This window comes from Phascolarctos cinereus, unplaced genomic scaffold, assembly GCF_003287225.1.
Source record: "Phascolarctos cinereus isolate Bilbo 61053 unplaced genomic scaffold, phaCin_HiC Scaffold_3;HRSCAF=262, whole genome shotgun sequence".
In the NCBI taxonomy this organism is placed as follows: domain Eukaryota; kingdom Metazoa; phylum Chordata; class Mammalia; order Diprotodontia; family Phascolarctidae; genus Phascolarctos; species Phascolarctos cinereus.
The window spans coordinates 238,727,379-238,745,210 of record NW_027555736.1 but is presented as its reverse complement, the minus strand read 5'-3'; the positions used below and the strand labels follow the sequence as shown (position 1 = coordinate 238,745,210).

Genomic DNA, 17,832 nt, shown 5'->3' with positions numbered 1-17,832 from the left:
GTATCAGCTCTCACCCAACATGAGTAGAAATCCTATCCCTTCTTTGATATCTATTCTCTTATATTAATTTAATCCCAATTTTTTTAAAAAATAGAAATCCTAAAAATCAGAGATTAACAAAATTGTAAGTAAAAAAACAAACTTATTAAGTTAATAAATTAAAATGAGGGTTTTTTTTAAAGCAACCAATAATTTATATACATAAATATATATACACACACACACACACACATATATATATATATATATATAATATATGTCACTATCTAATTTGTTCTATAAAAAGAGAAAAGAAAACCGAATCCAGTTTCAAAAATGAAAAAAGAGAATTCAAAACAAATATAGGGGGCAGCTAGGTGGCACAGTGGATAGAGCACTGGCCCTGGATTCAGGAGGACCTGAGTTCAAATGTGACCTCAGACACATAACACTTAATAGCTGTGTGACCCTAGGCAAGTCACTTAACCCCAATGCCTAGCCCCCCCAAAAAAAACCCAAAAAACAAACAAAAAAAATGTAGAACAAATAAAGAAAATTACTGGAAAATAACTTGCCCAAGCATGTGCCATTAAAGCTGACAATCTTAATGAGCTTAAATGACCCAGTCTCAGAAAGAGAGTTAAACTAGCCATCAATGAGATTCCAAAGGGAAAAAAAATTATGACAGATGTATTTATGAGTTCTTTCAAACATTTGAAGAACAATTGATTCTAATATTATATAAGCTGCTTAAAAATAGAAAATGAGAGGGTTCTATCAAATTTCCTTCAATGATACAAATATGGTCTTGGTATCTAAACTGGGAAAAGTCACCACAGAGAAAGAAAATGATAGAACAATATCCCTAATGAATATTGACACAAACATTCAAATAAAATACTAGCAAAGATACCATATTAACATATCACAAAGATTATACATTATGACCAGGTTGGATTTATACTAGGAATGTAGGACTGGTTCAATAAGAGAACTATAAACACAATGGACCATATTGATAACAAAAACAACAAAATCATATGATTAATATCAAAAGATACAGAAGTTTTGACAAGATACAACACTGATTCCTATTTTTTTAAAAATGCACTAGAAAACATAGGACCAAAGGAATCTTTTTTAATATAAGTAATATCTACACAACACCAAAAGCCAGCATTACATGAAATGGGATAAACTAGAGTGCTTTCCAGTAAGATCAGGAGTAAATCAAGGATGTCCATTTTCACCACTACTACTTGATATGATGCTAAGAAACCCTAGCCATTAACAATAAGACACGAAAAAGAAATTTAGGGAATAAATGTAGGCAAGAAGGAAACAAAATCATCACTTTTTTGCTGATGATGCAATGGTTTGTTTTCAAAACCCTAGAGAGTCAGCAAAACATCAGTTGAAATTAGTGTCTTCAGCAAAGTTGCAAGATATAAAATAAATCCACATAAATCATCAGAATTTCTGTATATTATCAACAAAACTCAACAGAGATAGAAAGACAATGTCATTTAAAATAACTACAGAATGTATAAAATATTTCAACATCTGCCTATCAAGACACACACAGGAACTATATGAGTACAACTATAAAACATTCTTTATACAAATACAGACCTAAATAATTAGAGAAATATTAGTCATAGGTAGGCCAAGCCAATATAATAAAAGAGACAATACTATGTAAATTAATTTATTTTGTCTGTCAAACTACCAAAGAATGACTTGTTAGAGCTAGAAAAAATAATAACAGAAGTCATCTGGAAGAATAAAATCTTCAGAATCCAAAAAAGTAGGAAACAAAAGGCCCTAGCATTACCAGATCTCAAACCATTTTACAAAGCAGTAATCATGAAAATGATTTGGTACTGATTAAGAAATACAGAGTTTGATTAGTGGAACACAAATGAGCACAGTAGCCCAGTGTTTACTAAACCCTAGCTACTGGGATAAGCGTTCACTATTCCACAAAAACTGCCAGAAAATGGGGAAGCAGTCTGGCAAAGACATGGTGTACAGACCATCCCATACCACGAACAAGCTAAGTTCCAAATGAATACTTGGCTTAGACCTAAAGGGTGACGTAATAAACAAATTAGAAAAGCAAGGAAGAAATTGCCTTTCAGATCTATGGATAGAGAAACAATTCATGACCGAACAATGAAGAGAGAGAGGATCACAGAAGATAAAATGGATAGCTTTGATTACATAAAATTTAGAAAATTTTTGTACAAACTAAACTGATGCAGTTAGACATTGGGAGAGAAATATAGTTGACTGGGAAAAAATCTTTCTGGCAAATTTCTCTGATAAAAGTCTCATTTCTGAGATATATAAGGAAGTGATTCAAATTGTACAAGAACAAGAACCATTCCTTAAATGATAAATGGCCACAGGATATGATCATGCAGGTAGGTTTTTTTTTAGTTTTATTAATTTATTTTGATTTATCAATAATCACTTCCATATGCTTTTGAGTTTAAAATTTTTCTCCCCCTTCCTCCCCCCCACCCTCTCCAAGACGGCACATAATCGGATATAGGCTATACATTTACATTCCTATTAAACATATTTTCACATTAGTGAAGTTGTAAGTAAAAATTAAAACCAATCAGAGGAACCATCAGAAAGAAGAAACAAAACTCAACAGAAGAGGAAAAAAAATAGCAATTCAGCTTCCATAGTTCTTTTTTGGGGGGCAGCTAGGTGGTGCAGTGGATAGACCACCGGCCCTAGAGTCAGGAGTACCTGAGTTCAAATCCAGCCTCAGGCACATAACACTTACTAGCTGCGTGACCCTGGGCAAGTCACCTAACCCCATTGCCTAGCCAAAAAAAAACAAACAAACATAGTTCTTTCTTTGGATGAGGAGAGCATTTTCCATCACGAGGCCTCTGGAGATGTCTTAGATCCTTGTATTGCTGGGAAGGGTTAAATTTATCAATATTAGTCATTGCACAACGTGGCTGTTATTGTGAACAACGTTCTCTTGGTTCTGCTCACTTCACTCAGCATCAGATCATACAAGTCTTTCCAGGTTTTTCTGAAGTCAGCCTGTTCATCATTTCTTATAGCACAATAGTATTCCATTACATTCATATACTACAACTTGCTCAGCCATTCCCCAATTGATGGGCATCCTCTCACTTTCCAATTCTTTGCCACATGCAGGTAGTTTTTAAAGGGAAAAGTACAAGCTATCAACTTCCATATGAAAAGATTTTCTAAGTTACTAATTAGAGAAATGCACATTAAAGTTACTATGAGGTTCTACTTCACATAAAGCCTGGCTAAGGTGACCAAAAAAAAAGTAACAAATGTTCAAGGGGTTGAAGCAAAACAAGCAGGCTCTCTGTTCTGGGAGCTAAGTGTCCCAAAGCCTCTGTCTACTGATATTTGTGGGGCAACATCTTACAGCCTCTTATCACCCCCAAAATGAATTGCCTAGTATGCCAAAGTTGCTAGTTACGGCTCTGAACACCTATCTTCCTACATTAGTTGGTCTTAATATGATTGTGTGCTAGTATAAATAGCTTTCTCACTCTTGTTACTTGAATCTTTTTTTATAGTAGGATTTTTTTTAAGGCAATTGGGGTTAAGTGACTTGCCCAAGGTCACACAGCCAGTAAGTGTCAAGTGTTTGGTCTGAGGTCAGATTTGAAGTCATGTCCTCCTGACTTCAGGGCTGGTGCTCTATCCACTGCGCCACCTAGCTGCCCCATACCTATCTTCCTTCAAAGTGCCCCAGGTGCCACTTTCTATTCAGTCAAGGCTTTTTATTTTGCCCTATAATATGCCCCAATATACATCCAATAATCTCTCTATAACTTGGATTTATTTATCTATGTATAAGTTATACCCCACAACCCATTGGAATGTCCTTCCTTGTTTGTAGGGTCCTATTAATTTTTTGTCTTTCCACTGCCTTGCACATGGTAAGTAATAGTAGCTACCATTTATATATCACTAAAGTTTGCAAAGCACTTTACATATCAATCAATGAAAATGTATAAAACAACTACTATGTGTTAGATTTTGTACTAAGGGTTGGGGATACAAAAAAGAGGCAAAAGACAGTGTCTGCCCTGAAGCAGCTTACAATCTAATGCAGGAGACAAGATGAAAACAAATACATACAATACAGAATAAGTAAGAAATAATTAATAGAGGGGATGCTCTGGAATTAAGAGAGGTTGGGGAAGACTTCCTGTAAAAAATGTCATGTGATCTCCTTGGATCCTTATAACAACCCTATGAAGTCGGTGCTATTATTATCCTTGTTTTACAGAAAAGGGAATTCAAACCTTGAAATGCTATGTGACTTGCTCATGGTCACACAGCTAGTTAAGATCTGAGACAAGATTTCAAGTCACATCTTTATGGTTCCAAATCTAACACATTGTCCACTGCACCACCAGCTTTCTCATGCTTTATAAATATTTGTTAAGTCAAATTGAATAATGAAAAATTCATCCTTCATCTATATTTTCCACTTTACTTAAAAGAACTACATGTTTCGTTCCTAGGCTCTTAAGCTAGTGAGAGAAGATATACAACACCTTCAAAAGGAAGGACAAAATAGTATTGATTCAGTAGACAAAATGAATTTAGAACTGGATGAGCTTCAAGGTAACAGACAATTCATTATAAAGTTTCAAATAACCTCTTAAGAGGTTTTTTTTTTAGAACTACTTCAGTTTTTTTAGGTTAGCAATGTGAAATTATTTTCAATAATTTTTGAAAATTTTCTATTAGGCACATACGTGAAGATGTGGGAGGAAACTCTGAATGCCATAAAGGTGGGTTCTTATCTTTGTTTAATATGATTCCACTGTTTCACGTACACCCTCTAACCATGCAGGTCATAGGACCTCTCCAGCTTACTAGATAGTCTTCATGAATCGCTGTGTCCAAGAAAATTCATGTCCTGAGGGTGGAATTCAGAAAAACATAAGCTTCTTGAGGGAAGGGACTGTTTCATTGTGGTATCTATAACTCCAGTGCTTAGCAATATGCCTTTCATAGACAAATTGCCTTTAAAAAGTTTGCCGAATTTGTTGAATGATCAGCATTCTAGTGATGACCCTTTCCAAACTTATGTGCAGATAGATGGGTGTGTGTGTGTGTGTGTGTGTGTGTGTGTGTGTGTGAAAACCCTCTTAAATGAATCTAATCACAGAAGGCCCAGGTTTATTGATTCAATCAACAAAAAGTAAAATATATGAAAACAAGTCCTTAATCAATATGACAAGATTGTTGGGGCTTTGAGTCATTGGATGAAAGCAGATGATATCATTCCGGAAATATCTAGTGACTGGATGAAAGAATCAGACACACCCCTAAGCCACACACAGTGAGCCAGTTTGGCATCTCTCTCCAGCAACAGCAGTCCAGTCCAATGGTGGCAGAATCCAGTGCTGAAGGATTTCCCAGAGGAAATTGTCCTTGAGGTAGGAAAAGCAAGTTTTTCTTCCCCGTCCCCATCATTGATCAGGTGAGAATCTAGTGTGCTACAAAAGGTCACCACGAGTGTCCATCAGAGCCAGAGTGATATCCCCAGAACAGCAGTGGCTGACAATAGCATCTTCATCAAAAGAGGACGGGCAGCTAGGTGGTGCATTGGATACGGTGCTGGGCCTGGAGTCAGGAAGACTCATCTTCCTGAGTTCAAATTTGGCCTTGGACACTTATTAGCTGTGTGACCCTGGGCAAGCCACTTAACTTTGTTTGCCTTGACTTACTCATCTGTAAAATGAGCTGGAGAAGGAAATGGCAAACCATTCCAGTATCTTTGCCAAGAAAACTCCAAATGGGGTCAGAAGAATTAGACGTGACTGAAATGACTGAACAAGGACAAGAGGGGAAGAACTATCAAGGGCAAGCTAGACTCAACGAGGGATGAATACTTGGAGCCTCATCAAGAACCACATTGAAAAGAAGCTTCTTCAGGACCCTCCAAAAAAACTTCCAATCACCAGGGGTTGTGAGTTTACCCTTTGGCCACGTATGCTGCCAAAATTTGAGCCCAGTCTGTCCAGGGATCTTACGAGTGCGAAAGAAGAGCACATGCACGGTGTGAGTTGAGGTTATTGTGACAACTATCTTTGTTATATCTTAGTAAACAACTCTTCCTATAAACTAAATAGGTCTGGCTTATAATAAATTGGGAGTATACTCATAGAGGCTCAAGTGGAACAGTACTGGAAAAGCACAATCCATGAGGATTACCAGTAGAACCCTGAGTAAGAATTGTCAACCACATTTTAGGGACTCTAGGTCCATCAATATGAATAAGACCTGGAGAGGCAGCATTGGAGGAGGACATATATTTAGTTAGGTTTATCTGTGACCAACAGGCCAAGTCTTCACTGAAATAACCAATTAAAAAAAAAACATGAAACTAAATTAGCTCTAAGCAGCTGAGTGCATAGTATACCTCCCCAGTGCCTAAGAGGGTACCAAACTTTGACTTCTTCATCAAGATTTTGACCTTGTGGCTCTTCATTTGGCACTACAGTAGCTCTCCACACCTGTATATCATCTCCAAAGTTGTCCTCCTCCATCTCCAAGTCCAATGTAGAAAGAAAATCCTACTCCTATTTTTAATGTCCCATAAGAGTTTGAGTTCCAATTTTTTTCCCCAGTCTCATTCCTCCCCCTACCCCAAGACAGCGTGCATTCTGAATACCCCTTCCCCTAGTCTGCTCTCCCTTCCATCTCCCTCTCCCCTTCTCTTTATCCCCTTCCCCTATGATTTTCCTGTAGGGAAGGATAGATTTCTGTACCCCATTACTGCCCTGGGGCTGTGCTGGGACTGGAGCTGGGACCTGGCTTCTCTTTCACCTTGGTCACAGAGCTTTCCCACTGACCTTCTAAGCTGTCTTTGGTGTTTGTGGGTTGAGAAGTCTGGAAACTGCCACAGCTGCCTGTGATTCAGTCCCCTGAGGCCTGCTCCAGGTTCGCTGAGGCCTGTTTTGCCTGTGTGCCCATGCTGAACTGTGTTCCTCTCCCAGCTCAGTACAATACACCTTTCCAATCAACCATCCAGGTTGTCTTGAGCTGGAAATTAGTTTCACTCTGTCTTTTTGTGGGTTCTGCTGCTCTAGAATTTGTTTAGAGCCATTTTTTTACATGTATTTGGAGGGTTTTGGGGGGAGTCATTGCTTTCACTTTGCCATCTTGGTTCCACCCCCCAAAATGGTTATGTTTTATATAAACATGTAACTGGTCTATACATATTTGTGAAATCTATTATTTTTTTCCATAAAAGATATCTTCTTTTAAAAAAGGAGAGATATCTAAGAGGAAGTTGGTAAAATATTCTTATTACTATTATTATTATTATTATTATAGAAATTTAGAGGAGATAATAAGATTACCGTGGAAGGAACTGTAAAGTTAATGACACAACTTTATAAGAGAGAAGAAAAATTGAAAATCATTTGTGGTTGGCTCAGACGGCACATTGATAATCTGTATTACATAATTGATTATAAAGAGTCAAACACTGTCATTGGGTAAGTAATGTCCTCAAAGTTTTAAATTTTTAATTTTATTTAGACCTCTAAGAATAACTAAATAAGCAATAAAGGCAACTGTGATGATGTGGGTGAAGAAGAGGGCCAAATGTTATGGAGGGATAATGTACATAAGAGTAATTTTTCCATTTTTATAAAGGCCCAGATTTTTCATACCTGAAAATCTACTCTTCATGGCACACAGGCCTTTATTTTGTGACCCACACATTGGCATGTGGTATAATGAGAGTTCAGATCTTTCACTGAGTATACAGTGAATACAGTTTTCAAACTTTGCCTAGGCTACATGACTATCTTATTCTTCTCTTTAAACATTCAATCTAACTATAGTCTATGAGAAAAACTTCTGAAGTTATGCTTATCATACAATAACCTATCATAATTTCTTGATTAGAGCCTCAAATACAACTAAAAAATTGATATTCATCTCTGCAATTGAAATTCTTAACCAGCATTGGTGGGAAATGAAATCTTCCATTTTTGTGAAATTCAAGATAATTGAAAAGTGCCAAGTGTTTCCAATTTAACCTATTTGAAATGAATGTCTTTGTAGAGAGAACGCCAAAGCACAGAAAAAGAAGTCAACCTACAAAACTGGAAAAAAGGTGGGTAGAGTTCATTAGGTAATACAATTCATTAAATAATGGAATCCATTAGACAATGAAAGAACTTAAGTTCCTTGAGAGCAGAGACTACTTCATTCGTGTCTTGGCATCCTTAGAAGCTAGCATATACTAGTAGACTCTTAATAAGCTTGTTAGGTGACTGACTGATAAATGGATTATATTTTGTGTCCTAATGTCTTATGTCCTCCACAAGATGAAATTCTAAAAGAAAGGCCCATAAAATTAAATTGTATTTTGATACTTCAATCAATCAATAATGAAGTGCCTACAAAGTACCAGGCACTGTGCTAAATGCTGGTGATTTAAAAAAAAAAAGAGGTAAGAGACAGTCCCTGACCTCGTGGAGCTTACAATTTAATAGGGGAGAGAAAATGCAAATCAATATATACAAACAAGCCTCATAAAGATAAGTAGGAAGTGACTGATAGAGGGAAGGTATTAATATTAAAGGGGGTTAGGAAAGGATTTCTGTAGAAGGTGCAGTTTTAGTTGGGACTTAAAGGAAGCTAGGGAGGTCAGTGGGCAGAGCTGAGGAAGGAGAGAGTTCTAGTCAATAGCCGGAGAGATGGAGTGCCTTGTTCATGGAAAAGTCAGGAGGTCACTGTCACTGGATCAAGAAGTATGTGGCAGGGAGTAACTTGAAACAAGACCGGCGAGATAAGAGGGGGCTGGGTTAGGAAGGGCTCTGAACACAAAACCGAGGATTTTGTATTTGATCCTGGAGGCAATAGGGAGCCACTGGAGTTGACAGAGCAGGAGGAATGACATGGTTGTACTTTAGTTTTAGGAAAATAACTTGGTAGTACTTGGTGACTTCAAAGCAAAAGTGTGACTACAGATAATGATGGTGCAAAATGAGTGATAATCATTCAGGCATAAATGAAATCAAAGTTGTATGAACTATACAGAAATCTCATATTTATACATAACGCATACTTCATTCTAGGAGATAATCTAAAGGTGCTAGATATGGAAAACAATAAATGACAGAAAACAGAAGTTGATCATTTTTTAGCAGACGAGAAATAATCTGTCATTGATGTGAAAGTTATTTCTGAATCAATAGACTGTGTTTAATCAAGCCTTGACTTAGAAGATCATGAGAACAAGAGCTGGAAGAAAACATAGAATCCATCTAGTCTAATCTTTTCATTTTATAGCTGAGGAAACTGAGGTCTAGGAATGTCAAGTTACAGCAAAGATTCAAATGAACTCAAAGCTGAAAAAAAGAATAAAAATGAGAAAAATGATGTTTTGTGATTAAAAGGAGTGTAACCTGACCTTTGAAAATGTTTAAAAAATGGGAAACAAATGGGTTAAGGACATTAACATCATTGATACCAATTTTACACAGTATTAACCAATGTCAGTCTGGATGAGGAAATCCAATATTATCACTTGGAAAACTGGAAATCTAAGTAGAAACTTAATAACAATAATTACATCTTGATAGTCCAATTTAAGTGACATTGCACTAAAAAGGTAGCATGTTCTAAACCAACTGAATAAATAAAATAATAATACCGTGGGACCCTAGAAAGAATAGACAGAGAAAAGATTAAGAAACCCAAGGAGAAAATACAGCAAGTGCATTTTTTGCAGCCCATTTCCACAGAAAGAGGCAGCCAGAAGCCGCAGGCTCTAAGGAAAAGGTTCAGTCGGAAAAGCGTAGCCCTGGGAGAGGAGTACGTAGAAGTCTTCCAATGTATGGACCAAGGAAGTAAACCAGAAGCTGTGTGTGTGCTAGGTCACAGTCAAATGGGAGCTCCCACTAGGATCTTTCCAAGGAGGCCTAGAGTCTGAAGCTATTTCTCAGATAGCAAATGGGCTCAAAAGCCTATGGGGCTCAGCGAGAGAGGGCTCAAAGCTTTGAGCTTAAAACTGCCCTAAGACTTTTGGGACTCTGTTTTATGAAGCCAGGGATAGTCAGAAACAAATCTAGAAATTAATAACTCTACATCATCTACAAACATGGTTTCAAAGAAATTTATGGATGTGCCACAAGCTCTACTAGAATTTCTCCAAAACATGAAACAAGAATTTTAAAAAATTATCATATAAATGAAATGAGAGTTCTAGAGGAAAAAACTTCAAAGAGAAAAAACAGCTAAGTATGGTAGATATAAAACTTTACCCCAACAACAGATTCACTGAAAATTAAATTGAACCAGACAGAGGTCAGTAACTCAAGACAAAAGGAACACCAGAACAAAGTCAAAAGTCTAAAACAGTATCAGAAAAATGTGAGGTATCTCTTATCAAAGACAACTGACCTCAAAGACAGGTAAAAGAGAGATCATCTAAGAATCATCAGACTACCTAAAACCACACACACACACACACACACACACACACACACACACACACATACACACACACACACGGCTAGAAACCATTTTTTAAGAAATCATGGGGGTACAGAGCCAAGATGGCGGAGTGAAAGCAGTGACTCGCTTGAGCTCGCCCCCAAACCCCTCCAAATACCCATAAAAAAATGGCTCTAAACAAATTCTAAAGCAGCAGAACCCACAAAAAGACAGAGTGAAACAAATTTCCAGCCCAAAACAACCTGGATGGTTGATCAGAAAGGTATATTGCACAGGGCTGGTAGAGGAGCAGAGTGTGGCATGGGCGTGCAGTAAGAGAGGAGCTAGGTCTCAGCCCCATCCCCTGAGGAGTTTGACCCTAGGGAGGTGGCTACATCCTGACTGAGGGGAAATCCAGTGGCTGATCACAGCGGGATTGTAGGGATCTCTTTGCCAATGCTGAGGCAGGAATCTCTTGCTTTGCCCGAGCTTGGATCTGGGTCACAGTTCTGGGTGGCGGTCGTGGGGTGAGGAGGAGAGCTGGTGAGATGGAGCTTGTAGTAGCTGGGGAGAGGAAATTCTCCTCACAGTTCCAAGACAAAAAAGACTGCTGCTGGTCGGTCACTCATAGACCAGAGCACAGGGCAGGAAAAGAGTAAACACCTCATCCCTCATCATACCACCTTGGAAGAACTGAAAATTTACAGGTCCCTACAAGTATCTCTGAAAACAGCTGTACAAACCACCAAAGCTTGGGACAGTACATTCTCCACACTGGAAGCAGACTCTTACCTTAATAAAGAGTTTAAAACTCAAGCAGTTGGCCGGGATCATGAGCAAATCTCGCAAAAAGAGTTAGACTATATTATCTTACTTTGGTGACAAAGAAGATCAAAACATATAACCAGAAGAAGACAACAAAGTCAAAGCTCCTACATCCAAAGCCTCCAAGAAAAATATGAATCAGTCCCAGGCCTTGGAAGAGCTCAAAAGGGATTTTGAGAAGCAAGTAAGAGAAGTAGAAAAAAACTGGGAAGAGAAATGAGAGTGATGCAAGAAAATCATGAAAAACAAGTCAACAGCTTGCTAAAGGAGACCCAAAAAAATACTGAAGAAAATAACACCTTAAAAAATAGCCTAACCCAAATGGCAAAAGAGGTCCAAAAAGCCAATGAGGAGAAGAATGCCCTAAAAAGCAAAATTGGCCAAATGGAAAAGGAAGTCCAAAAGCTTACTGAAGAAAATACTTCCTTAAAAATTAGAATAGAGCAATTAGAATAGTGACTTTATGAGAAATCAAGACACTGTAAAACAAATCCAAAAGAATGAAAAATTAGAAAACAATGTGAAATATCTCATTGGAAAAACAACTGACCTGGAAAATAGATCCAGGAGAGAGAATTTAAAAATTATTGGACTATCTGAAAGCCATGATCAAAAAAAGAGCCTAGACATCATCTTTCAAGAAATTATCAAGGAAAACTGCCCTGATATTTTAGAACCAGAGGGCAAAATAGAAATTGAAAAATCCACTGATCTCCTCCTGAAAGAGATCCCAAAGGAAAACTCCTAGGAATATTGTAGCCAAATTCCAGAGTTCCCAGGTCAAGGAGAAAATATTGCAAGCAGCCAGAAAGAAACAATTCAAGTATTGTGGAAACACAATCAGGATAACACAAGATTTAGTATCTTTTATATTAAGGGACCACAGGGCATGAAATATAATATTCTGGAGGGCAAAGGAGATAGGATTACAACCAAGAATCACCTACCCAGCAAAACTGAGTATAATCCTTCAGGGGAAAAAATGGTCATTCAGTGAAATAGAGGACTTTCAAGCATTCTTGATGAAAAGACCAGAGCTGAATAGAAAATTTGACTTTCAAATACAGGACTCAAGTGGAACATGAAGAGGTAAACAGGAAAGAGAAATCATAAGACTTATTAAGGTTGAACTGTTTACATTCCTGCATGGAAAGATGATATTTATAACTCATGAGACCTTTGTCAGTATTAGGGTAGTTGGAGGGAAAAAATTATATGTATGTATAGATAGATAGATAGATAGATAGATAGATAGATAGATAGATAGATAGATAGATAGAGGACACAGGGTGAGTTGAAGATGAAGGGGTCATATCTGGATAATTAAATTAAGGGATGAGAGGATTATACTGGGAGAAGAGGGAGAGGTAGAATGGGGTAAATTTTTTCACACAAAACAGACAAGAAAAGGCTCTTACAGTGGAGGGGAAACAAGGAAAGGTGAGAGGGAATGAGGGAATCTTATTCTCATAGGATTTGGCTTAAGGAGGGAATAACATACACACTCAATTGGGTATGGAAATCTGTTTTACCCTACAGGAAAATAGGGGAGGAAGGGGACAAGAGAGCAGGGGGATAATAGAGAGAAGGGCAGATTGGGAAAGGGGTAATCAGAAGGAAGTACTTCTGAGGAGGGACAGGCTCAAAAGAAAGAATAGAATAAATGGGGGGGCAGGATAGGATTAAGGGAAATAAAGTTAGTTTTTCACAACATGTCTACTATGGAAGTGTTTTGCATAACTTCACATGTATGGCCTGTATTGAGTTGCTTGCCTTTTCAGTGAAGGTGGGTGGGGAGGGAGGAAGGGAGAAAATTTGGAACCCAAAGTTTTAAAAACACATGTATAAAAAAATGTTTTCACATGCAACTGGGAAATAAGAAATACAGGAAATGGGGTACAGAAGTCTATCCTGCCCTACAGAAAAATAGAAGGGGAAGGGGCATAAGAGAAGGAAGGGGAGAGATAGAAGGGGAGGGCAGACTAGGGAAAGCGGTATTCAGAATGCATGACATATTGGGGTAGAGGGGGGTGAGATGGGGTAATTTGGAATTCAAAATTTTGTGGTAGTAAATGTTGAAAACTAAAAATAAATAAATTTATATTGAAAAACAAATCATTAATGCAGACTGGCCAGACCTATTAGAACTGGAAGGCAAAGTGAAAGTAGAATAAATCCACCATTCTTCTCCTAAAAGAAAAACCAAAATGGAAACTCCCAGGAACATCAGAGGCAATATCTAAAACTTCCAGGTCAAAGAAAATATACTGAAAGTATCTAGAAAGAGAGTTCAATTACCAAGAAGCCACAGTCAGGATTACACAAGACCTGGTAGTCTACACTATAAAGGAGAGAACATCTGGTAATATGATATTCCAGGTAGCAATTTACAACTAAGAATAACAGAAAGAGAGAGAGACAGACAGAGACAGAAAGAGAGTAACAGCAAACAAAATTCAAGAAAGGAGCTATTTATGGCTTGAGATATCTACACAGTATACATAATATGCAAGGTCAGACCCTAATGTAAGATCCTAACTCAAGAAGGCAAATTTGGTTTTGACAGGGATAGATCACTGTGATTTGACAGGATAGAATTCAAGGCTGTAATATATCCTGAAAAGGGTATACCTTATTCCAAACAACAGAATACATAAAAAAATGGGGTTGGCAGAGTGGCATCACATATTAAGATATAGTTATGTGAAGGAATCTAAGAACCAAGGGGGAAGTATTGTGGAGTGCATTTGGATGAAGGTCAATGAAAGGAGAGACAGCCATATTGTTGGGAGAGTATATTACAGGCCACTTGAAAATAATTCAACCAGGAGTTTGGGAACTATCATAACCCTAGCACAGAGGTGTGATACCAGATGGTCTGAATGCTCTGATACCAATCATGCAAACATAAGCTGGCACTCACTTTGACCAAGGAGAGAAGCTAGTGTTTCCTTCACTTGATTTAATGATAACTTCATCCATCAAAAGGTGGAGGAAGTGGCAAGATGAATTGTTCTGTTTGCACCGATAACTTCCTATACCTAGAGTGTGCTCCTCTTCTACACCTCTCATAAATTCTATTTGACCTCAGTGCTCAACTCAGTTGCCACCTCACCTATGAAGCCTTCCCTACTCATTACACCCCTACTCTGCCATAGGTTAGTACTCCTTGCCACCTCAAATTACTTTACGGCACACATACATGTGTGCTTATGTGTGTGATGTAACGTGTCCCTCATTAGAATGTAAGCTACTTGAAGCCAGGGAATGTATCATTGTCAGGGGTCTGTCTACCTGTATCCCCAGTGCCTGGCTTGAACGCTTGCCACATTTAACTGATTCTGACCAACACAAAGGAACTGATTTGGAAAAGAAAGGAATCCATGGTGGGAAGGGACCATCTCTCCTTAAAATTTGTGATAGAAGAAAGCTGAGCACTCTGATATACATCTACAATTTGTGGAGAGGGGATTTCAAATAGTTCAGAAGGAAGGATGAGTAAGCTGTCTGAAGATCTTTGGAGGAGTAGGGGAGAGTTAGCACAAAAGGGATGGGGAACCTTAAGAATGGAATTCTGGAAGAGTGGTAAAAGAAACAAATCCAGTGAGGAAGAAATGGGGAAAAAAGCTAAAGAAACTAACGACGAAGCATAGGGGGCTAAGTGACTTCAAATTTTGAAAGACGTATAGAAAACTGAAAGGCAAATGAAACATGAATACAAGTGGATTGTATATAATGCAACATGAATAGTCTTAGGACCACTCAACCTCAGAGCAGCTGGCTTGAAGGAAGAAATACACCAGAAAAACCAAAAAAGGGCTTTTTACAGTAATGTTAGGGGCAAGAAGAGCAAAGAAGGGCTCTAAATGCTGCTCAGGAAGATAAAAGGTAATGGAGAAAAGGCAGGACTCAACATTTTGGTTTTTTCTGCCAAGGAGAATGATCTTTGGCCTGGAAAAGACTAAAACATATTAAGAGTTCACATCTAAGCAGATAGGAAGATCTTTTAGCTTTCCTAGCTTGAGTTCAAGTCACCAGGTTTAGATGAACCTTATACAGTAGTAATGAAAGATCTGGCAGAAACAATTGTTGACTCATTGTCAGGAGTCTTTGAAACACGGACATTGAGAAAGGAGCTACAGGACTGTAGAAGGGCAAATGTCCTGATTCTCCACTACCTCCTGCCCTAAGAGTAGAATCTAGAAACTATAGGCTGGTGATCTAGATTTTATTATTAAAGGGATGGTTTATGAGCATCCGGAAATAGTCTTCATTAAGAACATATACTAACAATGCAGTCTCATTTCCATTTTTGACTGGTTTATAAGAGATGCTAAAAATCTAGTTTATCACATTCATCTCTTATGAAAATTTTTATAGCCAAAGTAGAGATGAAGGCTAGGTGATAGTTCCATGGATTAAGTTTTGAAACTAATTTGAAAGGCAAAAGAGAAGCAGATGAATTTCATCTTGAAATGGAGTACCTGTTGACTTTGTGTTGCTCAGCATTTCATTACCATCCATCCCTTGTACAAAGACTTGTTCAATACAATAAAAGTTAAAGATAGCACAACGTTTTAAGAGACAGCTAACACATGGAGGATTCCAAAAGATTTTGATATGATAGGGCACTGGGCCAAATGAAATTTAACAGAAATAAAAGGCAAATTCTATGCTGAGGTTCAAAACACTAACTTCAAAAATAAAGGATGAAGATTGGTTGACAAGGGTTCATGTGAAAAAAAAAATCTGTGTTCTACAGGAATGCATATTCAACAAAGACAACCATGTTACATAGCAACCAAAACCACTGTCATCTTAGGGTACACGAAGAGACATAATGTTCAGACAGGATGTGGTAAACAAGTCCCTCTAAACTCTGTCAAGAATCAAATCACATCTGGAATGTTACAGTCTGGTCTAGGTGCTAGATTTTAAGTAGGGCATTCACAAGCTGGAGTTTCCTGATAATATTGGTTCTTGGACATAAGTTATGACCCACGCTCAGGTCCTAAGAGGTTCTAAAGGATGATCAGAAAAGATCCACTAAAAGATATAGTTTTATAACATCCTACTCAAGCAAGCGACAGCTTAGGACACTAACATCCTAGTTGTCTTTTTATGTCTATGTAGTAGATATAAAGACATAAAGGGGATGAAAAGAAGAATTTGGGTTTTACAGGCAAATTGTAATTGTTAATTTTGGAAAATGATAAGTAACAGGAATTGCAAAAATTAATTCAACCTAAGACCAAAGAGCAGAATGTACAGTTTTACTTAAAAATATATAGTAACAAAATTATTACATTTAAAGGTACTATGACTGCTAAAGGCCCGATGCACTTTTTACTACAACTGGAAAGATACAGGTAAGATATATGATTAATATTAAACTACTCATATCTGAGCTAAACAAGTGATTTTTTTTGGCTACTTAAAATTACTTTAAAAATAAAGATCTGGGGCAGCTAGGTGGTGCAGTGGATAGAGCACCGGCCCTGAAGTCAGGAGGACCTGAGTTCAAATCCGGGCTCAGACCAAACACTTGACACTAGCTGTGTGACCCTGGGCAAGTCACTTAACCCCAACTGCCTAAAAGTAAAAAACAAACAAACAAAAAAATAAAGATCAAAGAATTTCACAGAATTAACCTAATACAGTGAATTTACTTGCAAGATAATTTGACACAGCCCATCCTCTGAGTTTTTTATCATTAGGTTTTGGAAAATTAAAAGTATTGATTATAACCAAAGCAGGTTTTACATTTTAAGAAATCTTTTAAAAATCATTTGCACAGAAATTTCCCACTGAACCATTTTTTGAGGGGGAGGGAAAGTGGTTGTTCGCATTAGTAAGAAATGTAATCAGACAAATGTTTAATCAAGACGGATGGTCAAATTATCATATGACCCAAATATATGAATAAATTAGGACTTTTGCATCTTTAAACTAATTAGCAATATATTGCATACTATAATTATGAAAGATGAAGTTTGGTGAAGTGGAATACTAAATTAGAAGACTCCAGATTCAATTTCTATTCTACTGCTTACTACCAGTGACTCAGATCAAGTCACTCTGGGCCTCAATTTTCTCATCTGTAAAATATGAGGTTGGAGTGAATGATTCTAGCTCTCAATCTTATGAAGGGCATAGAGCAAACTTATTTGGAAAAAAACCCCAACATATCAGCACTTTAAGAAATAGCCTTAATAACAAATGACCAAATTCAACAGTTCAGTAGTGCCAACAACATTCAGGTAGTTTATACCCTCTCCTGGTCATGCTATTACTTAAAAAAGTAACTTCAAAATATGTTGTGTATCAACTATTCCAAATTTATTTGATGGTTACCATATTTACTTATACATAATTTCTCCCATTTACACTTTACCATAATAGGGGAGTGGTTAAGGGAGGGGAGAAGAAGAGGAGGGGAAAAAGTAAGAGGGAAATTCATTGTTGATTTACTCCCAATAGTAGATCCTTGCAGAAAATGAAGTCTTGGTAGCTAGCCTTGATATTTTCTATCAGGCTATCGAT

General features: G+C 37.5%; 1 protein-coding gene across 1 annotated transcript in view; it reads left to right on the top strand.

Annotated features, from left to right (window-relative positions):
* Positions 1-16,678, top strand: part of CCDC175 (coiled-coil domain containing 175) — a 108,189-nt gene extending 91,511 nt beyond the window's left edge. Inside the window, 5 exon segments of the mRNA XM_020986157.2 lie at positions 4,521-4,623; positions 4,750-4,793; positions 7,348-7,511; positions 8,086-8,137; positions 16,604-16,678. Coding sequence (XP_020841816.2) covers positions 4,521-4,623; positions 4,750-4,793; positions 7,348-7,511; positions 8,086-8,137; positions 16,604-16,612 — 372 coding nt within the window. The 3' untranslated portion in view covers positions 16,613-16,678.
* Positions 16,679-17,832: the final 1,154 nt, after the last annotated feature.